The sequence below is a fragment of the Folsomia candida genome, unplaced genomic scaffold (genome assembly GCF_002217175.1).
Source record: "Folsomia candida strain VU population unplaced genomic scaffold, ASM221717v1 Fcan01_Sc024, whole genome shotgun sequence".
Classification (NCBI taxonomy): domain Eukaryota; kingdom Metazoa; phylum Arthropoda; class Collembola; order Entomobryomorpha; family Isotomidae; genus Folsomia; species Folsomia candida.
In genome coordinates, this window is record NW_019091216.1 from 1,849,023 (window position 1) to 1,871,111 (window position 22,089).

At 34.5% G+C, this 22,089-nt stretch overlaps 2 protein-coding genes across 2 annotated transcripts; one reads left to right on the forward strand and one right to left on the reverse strand.

Moving 5' to 3' along the window:
* Positions 1 to 230: 230 nt before the first annotated feature.
* LOC110859071 lies at positions 231 to 1,753 on the reverse strand. Its single transcript, XM_022107934.2, has 4 exons — positions 1,504 to 1,753; positions 1,147 to 1,251; positions 502 to 653; positions 231 to 433 (listed from the first exon to the last, which is right to left on the reverse strand). The coding sequence occupies exons 1-4, from the start codon at positions 1,658 to 1,660 to the stop codon at positions 347 to 349; spliced, it is 501 nt and encodes a 166-aa protein (XP_021963626.1). The 5' UTR covers positions 1,661 to 1,753; the 3' UTR covers positions 231 to 346.
* Positions 1,754 to 10,426: 8,673 nt separating this feature from the next.
* LOC110859072 lies at positions 10,427 to 15,500 on the forward strand. The gene is made up of 5 exons (XM_022107935.1): positions 10,427 to 10,577; positions 10,653 to 10,832; positions 10,905 to 10,997; positions 11,057 to 15,379; positions 15,484 to 15,500. The coding sequence occupies exons 1-5, from the start codon at positions 10,427 to 10,429 to the stop codon at positions 15,498 to 15,500; spliced, it is 4,764 nt and encodes a 1,587-aa protein (XP_021963627.1).
* Positions 15,501 to 22,089: the final 6,589 nt, after the last annotated feature.

The following is a 22,089-nucleotide window of genomic DNA, read 5'->3' on the forward strand; positions in this document are numbered from 1 at the left end:
GAAAGATTCAGTCATTTCAGATGAGTGACTGTGAATGAAAGGATTTTTCCCTCATTTCATTTTTCACCCAATGCTTAATACATGGGGCGAAGTATTTCATAAATGAAGTCAGATGAAGCTAAATGAAATGACTTTGAAGGAAAATGGCTGAATGTGAATGAAAATCTTCACTCAGAAATCTGAATGACTGAAGTTTGAATGAAAAATGGTTTTTTGAACAGGTATGAGTATATAATTTATTTTTCACTAATTTCCAATTAAATTAAAATTTCACATGAGGCAGCTAACTTTGTTAAATATCAATGCATATTATTTTACAAACTTGGAAATCATAACGGCCCTTGTTTCAATATCTAATCAGACCGGATACACACCGGCTTAAGACCTTAGCACTGGTCTCGTCTTCCAGAAGAACGTGAAAGTGGCCGATATGCTGTAAAATTGAATAATGAAATAATTCCAAAAATATTTTTAAAAACTTCAAGTATGTCAATAAATTACATTTCTAATTCTCTGAGGTATCACGACTTCCCGTACGATTTTGTATGCCGTGCCAGCCACGAAGGTATCCGAATGATTGGTGACACCAAAATTTACATACGTCCCCTGGTAATAGTAATCCAGCCGGTAGGTCAAGCTACTTGTGGTATGGGCTATAAGCATACATGTTCAAAAAATATTTATTCATTCAAAGTTTATTCATTCAAAGCCTTGAAAAAAATATTCATTCCTTATTCACTCATTTAGAATTGTAAAATAAAATATTCATTAATTATTCAACATTTATTTCCTTCATTATTCATGTTATTCAAAATTCACTGTATTAGATGAATTTCTCAAATTTCCCTATTAAGCGTTGAGTTGAAAATGAATGATAAAAAAATATTCATTCATTATTCATTCACACGAATTGAATAGATATTCACTCAATATTAATTTATTCAAAAATCAGTATAAAATATTCATTTAAATTTTGAATATCGAGTGAATAATTTATTCATTTATCATTAAATGAATGAATGTGAACATGTATGGCTATAAACCAAGTAAGAACAGAGGGGTAACGTACTTGTTAAATCATATTAAAAATTTGGTCATTTGTTGACCACCAAAAAATGGTAACGGTAAGTGTATTTATGACATCACCTGGAATGAAGGTTGGTGCTAGTTCGTAGGTCGAACCTGCATCCATGTAACAGGGTTGAATAGCACAGTCCGTTACCTCCATCTGAACCAGTACCGCAGTTTCATCTTGAAAATAAAAGTAAAATTAAGGTTATGGTATCGAACAAATATTATCATAATTGTCGTAAATTGTAACGATCGATTAATAAAATTTGAAAACCCCGACTACCCCAACAACTACCCTGACTACCCGTGGATATTGCTCATTTTTGCTGCCCTAAAACCCACCAAAACCAGCAAAACCCCAATACCCCAAAAACCCGGGGTAGCAAACCCTGATAAATACTGCCTTCATCAATAAATATACGAAAGCCTTACTATCAAACCAGCATGGAATCGCGGTCGGAATGATTACTCCAAGGGTCCCCTTCCCATCAGCGGTATTATTCTTCAAGGGTGCAGGAGACGCTGCCCCGCTGCAAGCTAGGATTGTTACGAACAACACAATCACTTCCAGATTTTTGGAGAATGTCATTTTTCCAGGAATAAATATGCACTTGAGTAAAACCTTGATTTCCAGAGTGCGTCCAGCTAATGAATACTTTTCTCCGGTTCCGCAAGTTTATATACCCGCTCGGATTAGTGGATAACGGACTTTTGTTAATGAATTTCGCACCTCCATCAATCAGCCGAGAGCAAAATTATGTACCGCAACTCACGTATAATAGAATCTTTTCAAGTGTCCATCTCGGATTTTTCTATCAATCTGCAATGCACATGGGACACGTTTATATTTTTATTTATTCAAAACTACGTTTTGGAATACAGTAAGTACTGGATGGGCTTGGAATTTTACAAACCACTACAAAATTCCAAATTGTGTGACTTTCCTATATCCAAGGAATATTTATCATTTACTACCATACAAGTACCTGTTCAAAAAAACTTTTTGCATTCAAAATTCAGTCATCCCGATTTCTGACTGAAGATTTTCATTCATATTCAATTATTGTCTGTCAAACTCATTTCATTTCACTTCATCTGACTTCATTTCTTACTTCGCCCCATGTATTAAGCATAGGGTGAACAATGAAATGAGTGAGAAATTTTTCATTCACAGTCACTCATCTGAAATGATTGAATAATTTTTCGCTAATTTTCATTCAAATAAAGAGAAATTCATTTTCATTCAGTATCATTCTCTATCATAATCAGTCATATGAATGAAAGTGAACAGGTATGATTACTACACGACCAGCCGTGTTTTGCAAAACGGAAAAATACCGTGTTTGTTCCTGAGATAAATTTAAGACATTGTTCAACCCTAGTCACACACTGGATTAAGCCACCCTGTTAGAATAAATCGAGGTACACATATCATTTTTTAGGTACCACGAAGCCCATCATCTCGGTCCATAGTCTAATAATTTCGTCAGAAATTAATTGTGTTACATGCGTGAAGATTGACTTGTGTGGACCGTCCTCAGTGGACATCTACCTGAAATTACACATGTATTCATTGAACTGTGCAAAGGTACATTAATGTTCCCCAGTGGCGTGATGCTTATTCAAACAATTTAATCTCCATATCACCAGGAATTACATATTTCATTTGGGATGTACGAGACGATGCGACGCAATTTCTAATCAATCATCATCATCAAGTGGGTCCAACATTAGCCAGACGGCGGATATGTATGTATTTATAACTTTTACATACCAAATCAGATCGTTTTAAAACTTCGTGTACTGACATCTCATCTAAGCACGATCGCAAAAATTCAAAGATAGTTTTCCAAATTTTCTATAGTTTAGGGTTTTCGTACATATTACATATTTTCATACATATTTTCCTGTATATTTCGAGTATTTTTCTACATATAAATCTTTTAGTAGATATTTCGAAGTTTTGTATGTACAAGTATTTATCTTCATTCAGAAAATAAGGTTTCGTCAAAATTATATTTTCATCAATTGAAAAATATTATTTATGTGCATATTTTCAGGTTTTTAAAGCACATATAACATACATATTTTGCGGAATGTACGTAAATACATATTCTCCCTCTGAACATTACGTACTTTTACAAATGTGTTTAAGTAAACATGATGAACTGAATTGAAAAGTTATCAGCTCATTATACGCATGCACGGCATTTCTCTGCCCATCGACCTAGGGTTTTTTTCGGTAACGTCATTAAAAAACTTCTGCTACAGCTTTGCTTTGCCCGAGTCAGGGTGGGGATATTTTCTAGTACAATCGTCATGGTTTGGCATTATTAATCGCATGGTTTCAATTTGAAACATAACATTTTTACTGCAAATAAACCCAAAATCCGAAAAGTTGAAATTTGATGGTGTTCAAGAGACCTCCACTGGTCAATACTTTTCTTCAAAGGGGCCATTCAACGGAATGATCAGCGCCATGTGATTTCTAATTTTTGGCTTAATTTTTTGATATAACTCGTTACAAAATTATGGCGTAGCTTGAAAAAATGTTCCATTGTCAGAGTAATATTGCTAACAAATTCGTTTCAAACTGCACAAAAAATTATGCACTGCACCTTAACCCATTGAAAAAAACGAATCTTTAACTACTTTTTAAAACAAACAACTATTCATAAATGTGCAAAATGACGTTAAGCAATTGCATTTAATTTTGACAAGTTGAGAAATACATGCATATTAATTTCGAGAATTTTTTATAATTAAATCTCATTTCTCAAAAAATCGTCAAAATATTACTAAAATAACATTTTTGAAAACAATGGGAAAAATAATTACAGATTTCGAAAATGATATTGAGATTTATAAGTTCGTTTTAAACTGCACCAAAAACTTGAAACTCGAGAAAAAAGCAAACCTTTGACTATTTTTCAACATAAATAAATAATCATAAACATGAAAAATGATGCTAAACAAATGCATTTAATTTTGTAAAGTTGAGAAACATTAGCTTCTTAATTTCGAGATTTATTCGGAATAAATCTCCATCGATTCTAAGATCGTCAAAATATTAAGGAAACTATATTTTTCAAAAGAACAGTAAAAATAGTTAGATAATTTTCAAATCAGCTTGGATGTATTGACGATTAGGAATTTTTCCAAGTTGATAAATCTCTCTTAATTTAAAGAATTTTTAATGTTTTGAATTACTCTCCATTTTTTTGCTTTAAGATAATTCCTTTTAACTTTTCTTTGATTACAAAAATTTGACATCAAAAAAGTTATCGAAATATTATCTACTTTTTAAATAATCCTGCTGCAATAATTAAAAATATTGAGAAATGAGAATGAAAAATTTTTAAAACTTTTTTTGGAAAAGTGCGTAAACCCGAGCAATCGTCGTACATACTATACATACAAGAATCTGGCAATTGAAAAACCTTTGATAAGTTTTCTAGTATTAATAAATATTTGGAACCAAATAAAATGGCGTTACACACTTGCATTTAATTTTCCCAAATCAAGAAATACTTCATGATTTCGAGATTTTTCGTAATTTTTTGTTTTAAAATCGTCAAAATATTGACCAAAAAAAGAGAAATTTCACATCAAGATCAAATTTGCAACTACGTAGCTGCGTTAGGTGTGTAAGTTTACACACTTTTGACGTGAGTTGACTTTGCATATTTCCATTTTCGTTAATATTTTTTGCTAAAAAATGTCTCAACAGCGTAACCTCTGGTAGTCTTGATTTCAACTGAAAGTTCAAATATCAAACACTCGAATTATTTATGAATTTTTGCTTACGAGCCAAAAAAACATGCATTTGCAGTTCGTAATAAGTTTCGTAAAAGTTCGTAAGTCAAATTTACCGAGAATTTTAAGATACAACATTTTCACTTGTAACTGAGGTGACCTTGACTCGGGCGAATTGGAAGTCATAATCCTTGATCTCATTGTACCACAAGGTCACTGCAATCGTCCCGTTGGCCTGAACGCCTCTCGAGTGCGTGCTGAAGTAGAGATTTTCCCCGATGAAGTACTTCTGATCGTACATGTTCACTTTCATTCATTTGAGTGATTATGATAGCGAATAACAGTGAATGAAAATGAATTTCCTGTCACTTGAGCGAAAATGAGTGAAAGATTCAGTCGTTTCAGATGAATGAATTTGAATGAAAGGATTTTTCACTCCTTTCATTCTTCAGCCTATGCTTAATACATGGGGCGAAGTAAGACATGAAATGAGTTTGAAAGAAAATGACTGAATGTGAATGAAAATCTTCAGTCAGAAATCGGGATGACTGAACTTTGAATGAAAAAAGTTTTTTGAACAGGTATGCGTATAACAAATCACGGCGAGGCTATTTATATACGTACGAAAAATGACAGACAGATGCAATTAATATTTATGCAAACACGCCAAAATATGCAAGGAATATCTATATTATAAGCGAGAATGTCTGTTGGTAACGGAAGTGAAAGTAAATCTGTCCGTCCTAAATTTCTGTTCGTGACGGAAGTGAAAGCAGGAAAAGTCATAATCGTGGCCTGATGGTTATCTTGAGGTGGTGGTTATCTGCGGGTAGTGGTTATCTGGGGCCCCAAGATAACACCCCCAGAGTGGGGGTAGTGGTTATCTGGGGCCCCAAGATAACACCCCCAGAATGGGGGTGGTGGTTATCTGGGTTAGGTCCAAAATCCTTCGATATCCGAATATCCTGGTATCTCAATATTCTTGATATTCCTGATATTCTTGATATTCCTGACATTCTTGATATTCTTGATATTCCTGATATTCTTGATATTCTTGACATTCTTGATATTCAGAATATAGGGAATATTAAGAATATTCAGAATATCAGGTATATCAAGAATATTCAGAATATCAAGACTACTCAGAATATCAAGAATATCAGGAATATCAGGATAATCAAGAATATTCAGAATATCAAGAATATCAAGAATATCAGGACTATCAAGAATATCAGGAATATCAGGAATATCAAGAATATCAAGAATATTCAGAATATCAGGTATATCAAGAATATTCAGAATATCAAGACTACTCAGAATATCAGGAATATCAGGATAATCAAGAATGTTCAGAATATCAAGAATATCAAGAATATCAAGAATATCAAGAATATCAGGAATATCAGGTATATCAAGAATATTCAGAATATCAAGACTACTCAGAATATCAGGAATATCAAGAATATCAGGAATATCAGGATAATCAAGAATATTCAGAATATCAAGAATATCAAGAATATCAGGAATATCAAGAATATAAGGAATATCAAGAATATCAAGAATATCAAGAATATTCAGAATATCAGGTATATCAAGAATATTCAGAATATCAAGACTACTCAGAATATCAGGAATATCAAGAATATCAGGAATATCAGGATAATCAAGAATATTCAGAATATCAAGAATATCAAGAATATCAGGAATATCAAGAATATCAGGAATATCAGGAATATCAAGAATATCAAGAATATTCAGACTATCAAGAATATCAGGAATATCAAGAATATCAAGAATATCAGGAATATTCAGAATATCAGGAATATCAGGAATATCAAGAATATCAAGAATATCAAGAATATCAGGAATATCAAGAATATCAGGAATATCAGGAATATCAAGAATATCAGGAATATCAAGAATATCAGGAATATCAAGAATATCAGGAATATCAGGAATATCAAGAATATCAGGAATATTCAGAATATCAGGAATATCAAGAATATCATTAATATCAGGAATATCAAGAATATTCAGAATATCAAGACTACTCAGAATATCAAGAATATCAGGAATATCAGGATAATCAAGAATATTCAGAATATCAAGAATATCAAGAATATCAGGAATATCAAGAATATCAGGAATATCAGGAATATCAAGAATATCGAGAATATTCAGAATATCAGGTATATCAAGAATATTCAGAATATCAAGACTACTCAGAATATCAAGAATATCAGGAATATCAGGATAATCAAGAATATTCAGAATATCAAGAATATCAAGAATATCAGGAATATCAAGAATATCAGGAATATCAGGAATATCAAGAATATCAAGAATATTCAGAATATCAGGTATATCAAGAATATTCAGAATATCAAGACTACTCAGAATATCAGGAATATCAGGATAATCAAGAATGTTCAGAATATCAAGAATATCAAGAATATCAAGAATATCAAGAATATTCAGAATATCAGGTATATCAAGAATATTCAGAATATCAAGACTACTCAGAATATCAGGAATATCAAGAATATCAGGAATATCAGGATAATCAAGAATATTCAGAATATCAAGAATATCAAGAATATCAGGAATATCAAGAATATAAGGAATATCAAGAATATCAGGAATATCAGGTATATCAAGACTACTCAGAATATCAGGAATATCAAGAATATCAGGAATATCAGGATAATCAAGAATATTCAGAATATCAAGAATATCAGGAATATCAAGAATATCAAGAATATTCAGAATATCAGGTATATCAAGAATATTCAGAATGTCAAGACTACTCAGAATATCAGGAATATCAGGAAGATCAGGATAATCAAGAATATTCAGAATATCAAGAATATCAAGAATATCAGGAATATCAAGAATATCAAGAATATCAGGAATATCAAGAATATCAAGAATATTCAGAATATCAGGTATATCAAGAATATTCAGAATATCAAGACTACTCAGAATATCAGGAATATCAAGAATATCAGGAATATCAGGATAATCAAGAATATTCAGAATATCAAGAATATCAGGAATATCAAGAATATCAAGAATATTCAGAATATCAGGTATATCAAGAATATTCAGAATGTCAAGACTACTCAGAATATCAGGAATATCAAGAATATCAGGAATATCAGGATAATCAAGAATATTCAGAATATCAAGAATATCAGGAATATCAAGAATATCAAGAATATTCAGAATATCAGGTATATCAAGAATATTCAGAATGTCAAGACTACTCAGAATATCAGGAATATCAAGAATATCAGGAAGATCAGGATAATCAAGAATATTCAGAATATCAAGAATATCAAGAATATCAGGAATATCAAGAATATCAAGAATATCAGGAATATCAAGAATATCAAGAATATTCAGAATATCAGGTATATCAAGAATATTCAGAATATCAAGACTACTCAGAATATCAGGAATATCAAGAATATCAGGAATATCAGGATAATCAAGAATATTCAGAATATCAAGAATATCAAGAATATCAGGAATATCAAGAATATCAGGAATATCAGGAATATCAAGAATATCAAGAATATTCAGACTATCAAGAATATCAGGAATATCAAGAATATCAAGAATATCAGGAATATTCAGAATATCAGGAATATCAGGAATATCAAGAATATCAAGAATATCAAGAATATTCAGACTATCAAGAATATCAGGAATATCAAGAATATCAAGAATATCAAGAATATTAGGAATATTCAGAATATCAAGAATAGCAGGAATATCAAGAATATCAGGAATATCAAGAATATCAGGAATATCAGGAATATCAGGAATATCAAGAATATCAGGAATATCAAGAATATCAGGAATATCAAGAATATCAGGAATATCAGGAATATCAAGAATATCAGGAATATCAAGAATATCAGGAATATTCAGAATATCAGGAATATCAAGAATATCATTAATATCAGGAATATCAAGAATATTCAGAATATCAGGAATATTCAGAATATCAAGAATATTCAGAATATCAAGAATATCAAGAATATCGACAAGATCAAGAATATCAAGAATATTCAGAATATCTAGAATATTCAGAACATCGAGAATATCGACAATTTCCCGAATATATCGAAAATATCAAGCATATCGAGAATATCTTAAGTATCAAGAATGCCCCCTTCTAGAATACGGGAGTATTCGCTAGAGATGTGACCAGTTCTGCATACTAAAGACTGCGTTCCACTTCGTTGTGGCTGCAGAGCAGGGGAACCTTAGCAAAAATTTGAAGATGAGGTTTTTTGTGCCAGATGGTGGGAACTGAGGCTGACTAGCTGCGCACGTATATGTCGGTTCAGTTAATTGGTTGGTCAGAGGGTGCGGGGAAAATACCTTGGAAATCTTATAAGAAGGGTTTCGTTGTGACTCTTATTCATTCCCGTTCTAAGTGTCGTTCCGAGTACAACTAAAAAACGATTCTCCTGTTCTGACTTACAACAAGCATCACGGTAGATTTTCGACATCAGTTATCCAAAATGTTCTGTCAAAGGTGTGGGAACAGTGCGGGTTTTAAATTGGAAGGACTGACACGTAAGTGTTGACTTTCACTGAGATATCTCGATAGATATTAATTATTTGATACCTTGCAGTGATTTGCCAGACGTGCAGGAAAGCTCAAATGGTAACCATTGAGCATGAACAGATGTCGGTTAGTCTCGGAAGATGTCATGGATGTCGGAACTTTACTCTAGGTATGAAATATCTGCTACATTTGTAAATAAAGTAACCACAAAAATAACAACGGTTTGAATTTCTTCGGTTATGGATTGTTTGCTATTCTGCCCATCGTGTGGTATTAACCAGGAGTCTGCGATCGCGATCGGGAGGCTCGCAAAGGATCGAAACTTGGAAGTTGCAAAATTGCGAAAGAAAAACCGGGAATTGGCAAAGGCCTTGAACAGACAGAATGCGAAGGATTCTCAATGCGGATCATGCAAGAAGGCGAAGCAGGAGGTGGAATTTGATGATGATACCGATAAGGATTTGAGTTTGATGGAGGAGTCTGTCCTAAGCCTTGACAGTTATAAATCTGAGGCCGATCAGACCAAAGCCGAGGAAATAGGTGACGGTGCGTGTCCAACGGTTGACAACAAATCCAATTAATTAGTAAAATAATTTTTGCATGCTGTTGAGATTTATGCATTTATCACTCTCTAATGTTGACAATTCATTAATTGATTTACTTTAATAAACGTGATTAAGATTTCGTTTCTAAAATATAATATGACAGTTTTATCGCGTATATTTTTAACCCATTGGTAATCAATATTGTATAATTTTGGTTTGCATACATTTAGTTACATAAATCTAATCGCACTACTTGGTTCGCAAAATTATGTTGAACTCATTTTACCATTCTCCATAAGTAGGCATACATCGTCATAGTATATAGTATGTTAGTTGCATGTAAAATTGTCCATTTCTGTTCAAGAGGCTGACGTGTGCACAACTCAAGAAACTAATAACCCGTATTGATGGTTGACAGTTTGGAATATTTTGCTTAGTTTTTATTTATACAAATCGTTTCCGTGGCTTGAAAATGGATTCTATTCCTTCGTCAGCCGAAAGAACAAGAAGCTATCGTGCATCTAGAACTGAAGAGCAGAAAAAGAAACAAAAAGAAATTGACCGGCTGAGAATGGCAAAAAAGCGAGCTGAGGAAAAAGAACGGAGGAAGAAGAACGAAGAAGGTAAGATTATGTTGTTGGCAAATATACTTTGTTCTGCTTCAAACTTAAATTTCATTTTATGTTACCGAATATTAGCTGAGATGAAGGAAGTGCAAATTCTCGACACGTCGAAACCTTCATCGTCGGCACAACAAAAGCGAAAATACCGTGGATCTATATCCGTGGAAACAAGAGATAAGCTCAAGGAAACTGATCGCCTGAGAAAAGCAAAGAAACGGGCGAACGTAAATGCAAAAAGTGGGTCATCTGAGGATGGTAATCTTTCGTTGCTTACAAATGATACAGTATACTCTATTTTCCTTTATATTTCATGTTTGATACTGACAGGACCTGAGATGGACAACATTGAAGTTGCAATTCTGACAAGTGGAGTTGAGATTACAGAGGCTAATTGCTTGGATAGCAATAGCTCTTTTGAAGGTTAGACATAAGAAAATTTTGCATCGAACAATAGTACATTTAGCTGTTACTGGTTCCAGACTCCGGTACTGAGCTATGTTCCCAAATATCGTCAGCGTCCGCACAACGGGTCCAGGTACACCGAGGTAAAGCTACAGAACCAGAAAAAGAAACCAGACGGAGGTCCGAAAGAATTCGAATACAGAATAGTCAATTGATGGAAACGGCGGTTGAAGAAGCACAGCGCAGGAGCATGGACGCGGTTCGACATTATCTACAACGGCAACAACAAGGTGATGACGTGGGTACTCGGACTGTTGGAGAAGTAGACGATAAAACTAATGAGCATAGTTGTGGAAAGATAAATATTATTTGTGAATCTTGCTGCTCCAAAAATTTTGTGAACGAAGCCACAGGCAAAGACCAATCATTCACCCCGTGTTGCCAGAAGGGGAAAATTCAGTTGCCTCCGATAAAAACTTCTCAGTATATCAAAGCCCTAATGACTGGTCAACACGAAGAGTCAAAAAACTTCATGGAGCACATCAGGTCATTCAATAGTTCCCTTGCTTTTGCCTCCACTGGTGCAACTTTATCCACCCCACCTGGTCATGGACCTTATTGCTTCAGGATTCATGGCCAGATTTATCACCGAGCCGGCACATTGCATCCAGACGAGGGAGAGACCCGACGTTACGCTCAACTCTATATCTTGGACTCGGGATTGGCGGCATCTCAACGCTTATCACTAACTGAAAATTCAAAATGTTCTGCAACCCTAATGGAAGGCTTGAGTCAATTCATGGAGCAAAATAACCCATTCGCCAAAGCATCCAAAATGTTGTATGAGGTAGAACCAGAAAATGAAGAACTCGCTCGGCAAACTAATCTACCTAAAAGCGTCCTTTTCATGGCTATTTCGCAAAATCAGAAAAACGATAACAGACGGTACAATGCTCCCAGGGCCAACGAGGTAGCAATTGTATTTCAAGGAAATGATGGCAAACCCCCCCTTCATCGGGACCTCCTCATACATCTCCGAAGCGATCCCTCCAATCCTACAGCAGTTAAAACTAAGCGAATCAGTGTGTTGGATCCACTTCTTGAAGCAATGACGTATCCATTACTTCACCCATTCGGCGATCCTGGTTGGTCCCCAGAATTGAGACATGTAAACGATAATAACACACGCGTCTCACAGATGGAATATTACGGATACCGATTTGCCGTCAGAGAAGATTTTAATCCATTCTTAAGTGCAGGAAAGTTAACTCAACAATTCTTCGTTGACGCATACGTAAAAACAGAGGGAAATCGCCTTAATTTCGTAAAATTGAATCAGGATAAACTGCGTACTGAAAAGTATAGATGTCTGCAAGATTTCATAAGTTCAGATGTAAACACTGGCGCGTGTCCAGGAAAAGCTTATGTTCTGCCGTCATCATTCCAAGGAAGTCCCAGGAACATGCAGCAGCATTATCAAGATGCGATGGCAATTGTCAGACGATACGGTAAACCGGATCTTTTTATCACTATGACGTGCAATCCCAGGTGGAAAGAAATTCAAGAAAATCTGAAGCCCAACCAACGAGCCGAAAATCGCCCAGACTTGGTAGCCCGTGTCTTTAATCTAAAGTTAAAAGAACTTCTTGATGATATTAGTAAAAAGCACGTCCTCGGGAAGCAGAAGGCAAGGATACACGTAATTGAATTTCAAAAACGGGGGTTACCACATGCCCATATTATTATGATGTTGGCCCATGAAGATCGCGCCGAAATCCCAGATGCTTCTACTCATCCGAGGCTATACGAAATGGTTGTCCGTCACATGATTCATGGACCGTGTGGAACCCAGAACATGAGAAGCCCGTGTATGGATGGCAAAACATGCACCAAAGATTTTCCGAAAGATTTCGCAGCGGAAACCATTGCCAATCATGGTGGCTACCCAAGATATCAAAGGCGGAACAACAGAGCAAGTGCAACTGTTGGTCAGAAAGTTATTGATAATCGATGGGTTGTTCCATACAATCCTTATTTACTGCTCAAATACAATTGCCATATTAATGTAGAAGTCTGTGCAACAGTTAAAAGTGTCAAGTATCTCTTCAAATATGTGTACAAAGGTCATGACTGTGCAAGTGTTGAAATTAGAGAGAACCAAGGAATAGAACACAATGAAGTGAAATCCTTTGTTGACACTCGATATGTAAGCCCACCCGAAGCAGCCTGGCGTTTGTTTGGTTACCGTATGCACATCCAAACGCATACAGTTACTCGCCTTGATGTTCATCTACCTGAGGAACAGAGCGTCAGATTTGAGAAAGACAGTATTCCCACTGCCCTTAAGGAAGCCGCCCAAATGGATACTAAACTTATGGCTTGGTTCAAATTAAATCAATCTGACGAAAACGCGCGTAACTACTTTTACCATGAAATACCGGAACACTACATATTCGAGACTTACAAGGATATATCTCAGGACGATCCGAGCAAACAAATTACACGGAGACGATGGCGGAAGCGGAAAATCAGACAAGGTGATAAAGCCATCGGTCGAATGTACACTGTAGGCCTTTCTGAAATAGAGCGCTATTGCCTTAGACTTCTTCTTCTTCACAAGAAAGGTGCCGTCTCATTTGACGACTTGAAAACCGTTCAAGATGTGCAATATGAAAAATTTCAAGATGCAGCTGCTGCTCTTGGCCTCCTAGACACAGAAGAGGTGTGGGAGGATACACTTAATGATGCTGCTGTTTCAGGGATGCCTTACCAGCTCAGGCAATTGTTTGCTCTAATCTGTGTCTTTGCCGCTCCGACCAATATAATAAGACTTTGGGAAATTCACCAATCTGCTCTAATGGAAGATTTCGTCCACCATCACCACCACTTAAACAATTGCCATCACTGCCTAAATCTCGCTCTGATCGACATCGAGCAGACTCTAGCTGTACATAGCAAATTTTGCCATGATTTTGGTTTACCTAAGCTAACTCCAGCCGCTTTGATTGCAACGGGTACCAATTTTAATCAACTGGAAGAAGAGCTGCTGGGATTAGAAATGTCATGCGACTTAAATTCAGAACAATTGTTGGCATTTGATGCTATATGTGAAGCAGTCATGGACTCGACACCGCAGCCGAAATGCTTTTTTATTGATGGGCCCGGTGGAAGTGGCAAAACATATTTATATAAAACCTTAATCAGCACCATGCGGGGTGAAAATAGGTCTGTACTTCCGGTTGCATCAACTGGTATAGCTGCTAACCTCTTGCCGGCAGGACGAACATATCATTCCCAATATAAGATGCCAATTAAATTATTTGAAGACTCAGTTTCCAACATTGTGCCAAAATCAGCAGATGCGAAACCGATCAAGGCCGCAGATTTACTAATTTGGGACGAATCAACGATGGCTCCCACACATGCTTTATCTGTGGTAGATCGCCTACTGAAAGAGGTCATGGAAAATGATATTCCGTTCGGTGGAAAAGTGTTACTTCTTGGGGGTGACTTCCGGCAGACACTTCCTATTGTGGTGCATGGATCAAGATCAGCGATAGTAGAAACCTCCATCAAGTTTAGCACCCACTGGGACAAATTTAAAAAACTCAATTTAGTTGAAAATGTTCGATCAGTTGATGTCGAGTATGGACGCTGGTTACTGCAACTAGGAAATGGGGAAACTCTAAACTCTGATTGTCTGGGCGAAGACATTGTCGAAATCCCCAGTCACATGATTGCAACATCCCCCATTGCTGAGGAAATTTGTGGAAAGCAATTAAAGTGTTTTGATGACGTTATGAAAATTTCAAATCGTGCCATTCTCTGTCCTAAAAACGAGGACGCCCATAATATCAACCAGCAGGTCTTGGACGTCTTGAATGGAGAGGAGACATCCTATTTGAGTGTGGATTCCATTGAAGACGAAGCAGGCCAAGACGCAGTTTTCTACCCAACCGAGTTTTTGAATGGACTACATCCTTCTGGAATGCCACCACATAATCTCCGCCTCAAAGTCAGAGCTATTATAATGCTTCTCCGAAATTTAAACACCAAACGTGGCCTGTGCAACGGAACACGCCTGATTATAACAAAACTGCAACTAAACCTCATTACAGCACAGGTCTTAACTGGTTCTGCGGCCGGACAAATGGTCTTTGTTCCAAGAATTCAGCTCACAACAGCTAACCCAGATATTCCGTTTGTTTATCGACGCAGGCAGTTTCCAGTTAACTTGGCTTTTGCGATGACAATTAATAAATCCCAAGGCCAAACACTAGAAATGGTAGGAATTTATCTTCCCGAACCTGTATTTAGCCACGGTCAGCTGTATGTTGCCTTTTCACGCGTTAGGAGATCCTGTGATGTGAAAGTAGAAGTAAATACAAATAGTGTCCAAGGCAAATTAATACCAGGAAGCGATAAAGTGTCCTTAAATACTAAAAATGTAGTATTTAAGGAGGTGTTAAAATAGATTTAAAATGATAATGTGTATTGTTGATAGATTCTTATAGGGAATAATTAATATAGTTTTCTATTGTAATGTGTTGACCGGCGTCAATTAGATTTAGCATTATATTTTTATCTAATGTGTACACAACGAATTTTTTATTTACTCAATAAATATTCAGAGTTCACGATTTTGTCTTTTGAGTGTTTTGGGTGCACTAGCTTTGCAATTACTTTAAGATTATGAATTCTACCTTACCACCTCTATAGATATTTATATATTTGGCACATTAATCATACAACTAATGTTTATTCACTCTCTCTTCCGACGCAGACAGTCATTCCCGTTGATAGTATAGCTCTCATGGCCCGGCGGAAGACGGGCTTATTCGCTAGTATAAGATAAAAACAATAATAATTTTAATTTAATCCTCTGAATTTTTGTAGTCGAATTTGTTTGAAGGACAAATTTTTGTGTCACATTATTGAAACATTTGCAAAATATGTATGTACTTCAGAAAGAATACATTGGTTTCACGATTTTTTTAACAGTATTTTGACAGCGATAAAAAGTAAATTTCTTCAAAAACCCTGCATTTTCGTGTGACTGCTGCCTTCTCACGTAGATTTTCGTATTTTTGTGGGTGTGTCAGCACTGGAAATCCAAACCCTGGGAAGAACAGAGCTCAAAATACTCTATGTTATTTTGACAAAGTATTTTGTCTCCCCCCCTTTTAACTTGTATTGAATAATGGCCAGATCTTTGGTCAGTTTTTTGTAATTTCATGCCTAAGTTTTTGTCGACAGTGCATAGATGTAATTTTATCGTATCCTATATAACGGAAAATTATCTAGTTAATAATTTGTGCATATTTTTTTATTTCCTAAATAAATACATTTTGCGACGCTAAAAGTAAACAAGAAATTATAAACAAGAAATTATAAACAAGAAATTATAAACAAGAAATTGTAAACAAAGTAAATATGTTGACAATACACATGTAATTAATTTACATGGAATTAAAAAATACTTCTCTCAGAAATTCAACTTTTTCTAATTTCACAAGAAATTCAAAAATACTGTTTTTTTTGGAAGTTTATGCAAAAGACTATCAAGATTACTTCGAAAAAATTTAGACGTCAAAATTGGTTATTTTGCTGGAACCAAGCTATCATCTCTACTCTTCAACTTTAAAGACAAAAAAGAAAAAGTCAACTGCGGAATATACAAAATAAAATGCAAACGATGTGCAGATGTATATATTGGAGAATCTGGACGAGACATTTTAACAAGACTTGAAGAACATGAAGCACACGTAAGAAGAAATCGAGTCCAAGCTTCAGCAGTAGCCCTTCATATGGCGGAGAATCCGGGTGAGGAGATTGATAAGGCCTCTTTCATGTTAGTTGAAAGAGAAACCCGATATTTTCATCGAAAAATTAAAGAAGCTTTGTACATCAAGAAATCCATCCATTCAATGAACACCAATAATGGAATGAAAATTAATTCCATATGGACACCAACAATTTTACCATTTATAAAAAATCCGTAAATTTCCAAGAGGATTAATGTAATTTACCAAGTTATAGAAATTGTGAGAGTGATTAATTGTAAAATAATTATATTATCTACGTTGACCCTGAAGAAGGCAATATTTATTTGTCGAAAGCTTGGCGAAGCAAAATAAAACTGTAAAGTTTACAAAATAGTCCTCCTAGACCGTTTCACAACATTTTTTGCGAACTTGCGGCGCCCATAACGTGCTGAAATTTGCGCATCTGCCCAAGTGCCGAACCAAATGTTGTTTGTAAAGACTTGCTCTTTCAAACTAACATGGTCAAAAAATTATCTGGGCTGAACATGGTTTGCGCCTCCATTGTGAGTCCCGAAACCGGTGGCCAAAGCCATCATATCAATTTCTGTTCCCGGTTTACTCCTTTGTGGGTGGGTGCTTCCACTGTTTGTTGTTTTTTCTAATTTCAGGGTCATAACAATGAACCTAGGTTCATTACCCAGTGACTAAATGCAAAAAGAAGTACATGTTTCCGTTTTGAAGTTCTAAATCTACGTAAAAAACCTTGGCTAAATTTTATCGGTTTTGTCCGTTTCGCTGTTTTTGATCACATGAGTCGATCTCCTCGACTCAGCCGTGACCGTGAATTTTTAAGCTATGAGATCTGAGATACATATGAGTTTATCTTACACTCCAACAAGAAAAGTGGGGCAAAATGACTCTCCTTCTAGGCGAGGCCGACTAATTTTCTACCTCCCCTCGTATATGTTTTACATATTTTTTGCTTAAAGTCTAAAATTCTTTGATAAATATTATTTATTAAGTAATTACACTTTGTGACACTAACGTCAAAATTGACACGTGCCTTTCTTCATCACATATTTACATATATAATTTCGTGGCGTAAATTTTATTGGTATATACATTTTTCACATATTATTATTTTTTGAATGAACTAAAGTATTTCGAATAATTTCTAAGTTTTTAAATAAAATTCAGATTCCAGGTAAGAATTTGCGGGGGAAAAGTAAATAAATATTCTTGAATTTCTGGGGGTAAGACTTCACAAAAGTGTCGTTATTTCCAACATATTTATTTATTGCTTGTTTTTAACGTCGTAAAATTTATTTTTAAATAAATCATTAGACCCAAACAATTTACTAGATATTGCTGTGCCAGTAAACCGTTATGCCTTATTGCCTTGCGACGTGATGTACTCAATCATTTTCTCTAATGATGCATTTTTTTGGGAAACAATTAGAAACTAATTGAACAAAAGTATTTACTATGTTTTTGAATGCATATAGGTATAGCATATTTATCATGAAATTGGAATTTGACGCATTTTCATGGCAGTATTAAGAAAGGAGAGCAATTTAAAGTTCATATTTCGTAAAATATTCACAAATTCGTTTCCATCTGCATTTTGACGGCATCCTCGTCATATTCAATCAGTGGCCGCGGAGGCCATAGGGCAGATGGTGTGGACATCGAATAAGCCTGGGACATTGTCCCCTGTCTCCACCCTTCCGCGGAAACTGCATCCCATATGTGTGCTATGTGGGAAGGATAAGGAGCAAACTAACGCCACCACCTCCATCATTTTAGCGGATCAACCCTCATTAGAGGTCAGTAATTATGGTTACAGTCATAAAAAAATAGTCGTAAAGTCAAGAGTAAAAAATTAGGGAAATTTGTATTAAAAAACTGTTGTAAAAATATTACTTTTTTACGTTTTCCAACCAAATTATTTTCCATTTGTAAAAAAAATCATTTTCCTTCTGAGTTCTTTGACTGGGGAAAAGTTTTTATTATATTTAAAAAAATAACCAAAAATATTACATATTTTTTTCAAATAATGGCCCAAATATTTTCAAATATTGAAAAATGAAAATGAAAAATATTTGGGAATTGTTAATGACAAACCAACACAATCTTTGAGCACTTTTCACTCTAAGAAATATTCCTAAATATAAAAAACGACGTTAAATGATTACATTTTAATTTTTCCAAGCTAAGAAATACTTTATGATTTCGAGCTTTTTTTATACAAGGTTCTCTTTTTTCTGTTAACACGGTCAAAATATTGACGAAAACTGTATTAAAAAATCGCAGAAATGACATTCATAATCGCAGAAAACAAGTGATTATACACATTTTATTAAAGTCAGTACTATTTTTGATTTGTAAAAAAATTGGGAAACATATCAATTTAATATTTGTGAAAAAACCGTGAAAATATATATGAATTAAACGACATGAAAAATGACCTATTTTTCCCACAATGGCTGAAATAATTCCGAAATATTGTGAAATGAGGATGAAGAATATTTAGAAATTTTTGGCAAAGTCGAAAACCTAAATTACCGCACAGAACATTCTACAGATCTTTGACCAGTTTTGCCATATTAAATATTCCTAAACATAAAAAATGGAGTTAACTGATTACACTTAATTTTCCCAAGTTCAGAAATATTCCTAGATTAGGATTGTGGAAATCTGTATTAGGAAATAAGAATGAAAAATATTTAAAAGTTTTTCGAAAAGTCGAAAACCCAAATTACCGCTGCACCAGTTCCGGAAGTTCGAGAGATCTTTGACCAGTTTTACTACATTAAATATTCTTATTAAAAGTATTCCTATTAAAAGTATTAAGCATTTTCCGTATGAAATATTTGACTACCAAAATTTGACAATAAAAAAAATTAACCAATATATTATTTTTATAACCTGCTTTTAAAATAATAGCTGAAATATTTACAAAATATTGATACATATTAACGAAAAGTAAATATATTTTTTTAAGTAAATATTTTCGAAAAGAGTAGGAAACCCGAATAAGCGCGTGCCATAAAATGAAACTGTTTCAATAAATCTTTGGTAAGTCTGGCGATAATGAATATTCCTAAACATGAAAAATGAATTTGCTTAATTACATTTAATTTTCCCAAGTTAGGAAATACTTTTTAACTTAATTTGAATTTCTGGTGTTTTGAAATTTTACTAATTTCCAAAAATTTATAAAACTGACAAGAGTGAGAGTGAAACTTTGTTAAAGAAATTTAACTTATCGAGTACAAATTTTTGGTCCAGAATTTTAAATAAATACTCAACGGGGAAAAATAATTAAAAACGGGTTGATCTTGACGATTTTGGTGATAAATTGTCGTGTCCTATGTTAAGTAAGAATTTGCTGTCGCATATCGATAAACATAAGTTTAAAAAATCTTCAAATAGTTTTGAGATAATAAATATTCATAAAAATGTAAAATGGCGTTCTTGATTTCCAGAATTTTTAATATTTAGAAATTTTACTGATTTACAAACCTAGGGAACAAATCTCCCTTTTCTTTCTAAATTGCGAAGATATTGATGAAACAATATTTAGGAAAATACGATTAAACTATTTCCAATTCCATGTTTTTCAAATAATGGCAGAAATATTGACATTTAGCAATTTTTTGTATTAAATTTGTACAAGTTTATAAACGCCTCATGATTTCGAGATTTTTTTATTTGCTTTAACCAATTAACAAATGGTTATTGATTTCAAGAATTTTTAATGTATTGAAATTTTACTGATTTAACCAGGGAACAAACAAGGGATCAAACCACCCTCGGAGAAATATCGTTTATAAATTGGTTTCAAAGTGCATAAAAAAATTATACGTTTCACTTTCTATCAGGAAAGGAATAAACCTTTAAATACATTTTTTTAACCCTTTCCTTCGTAACGATGGATATATCCGTCCCCGGATTTCGAACGTTGCTGCGGAACAATGGAAATATCCGTCGTCATAAACTTGGCGTTGTGACGGAACAGAGGATATTTCCATCCTAATTTTTAAGGCGTTGCGACGGAGCAACGGATTTATCCGTTGTCTCAAAATTCGGCATAGACACGGAAAGAAGGAAATATCCTTTATTTTGGTCTGTGACTTTATTGCGTAGTGAAGGATATTTCCTCTCATTGAAAAAATATTTTTTCCATGGATTTACACATCTTGAAAAAAATTCGGTTTTTAGCCCGAGTCAGGGGTTGTGTACCTGCTTTGTCCGGTGTGTCTCTGCCTGTCTGGTTATCAATAACTCTCATAAATCTATCCTATCGACTTTAAATTTTATACTATTACTTTGTCATTTTTAATTTTCCGAAATTTGAAGTTGATAGAATAAGTTTCAAGTAAGTCAAGACGCAAGACGGACGGATGGACAACACGGGTACATAAGTCCGAGTCTACGAAAAAGGAGCCGGCGAAAAAGGAGCCGGCGAAGAAGGAGCGTGGAAGAAGGGGCCGGGCGAAGAAGGAGCCGTGCGAAAAAGGAGCCGGGCGAAAAAGGGGCCGGGCGAAGAAGGAGCCGTACGAAAAAGGAGCCGCAGTAAACACATGTTTATTTTTATGGTTAGCATTATAATTAGGTCAATATTTATTCTTAGGTGAGGCAAATCAATTTGCGTTCTTATAACATACATATAAAAATCTATCAAATATCAAATCAGGTATGGTATATCGACGAAAAAGACCTCAAATAAACAGGTCTGATTTAATTAAATTTACTTCCATGCAATACAATGACAAATTCCGCGGATGTTTATGTTACAAAAAATTGAATATTAATGACTTTCGATTGGTGATTCTTATTCTTTGAAAAAAAAATCAAGAGTGTTTCAACTTTCCATGTTGTCTTGGGATGATCTATTTTCTAATAACCAATAAAAGTATTATCCTTCCATATGAAATTGGATATTCCATCCTGCTAATATGCTTCATTCAAAAACTTGTCAATCTTTTGATGCTTTGCAAAAATTCCAAGCGTACTAAAAACATAAATACAAATAAATGAAACTTTCTGTATTTAGAAGGTGAGTGACATTGTTTAGAAGTGGGTGCAGCTATTCAGATGTAATATATAAGTTGTGAAATTGTTATAACATGTTTAAATATCACTATTTTGGAAACTTGTTTCTCCATAATTTATATCCTGACTATTCCTGACTGATTGATTTTGATGATGTCCTTCAAATAATATTGATAATCATATCGGTAATGTCAATCCATGTAAATTAATTATAAAACTGATAGCATGTTCCTCCACCTAAACGTAGAAAAATTGAAAAGCATGACCATTGTTAAATTCTAGTGTGC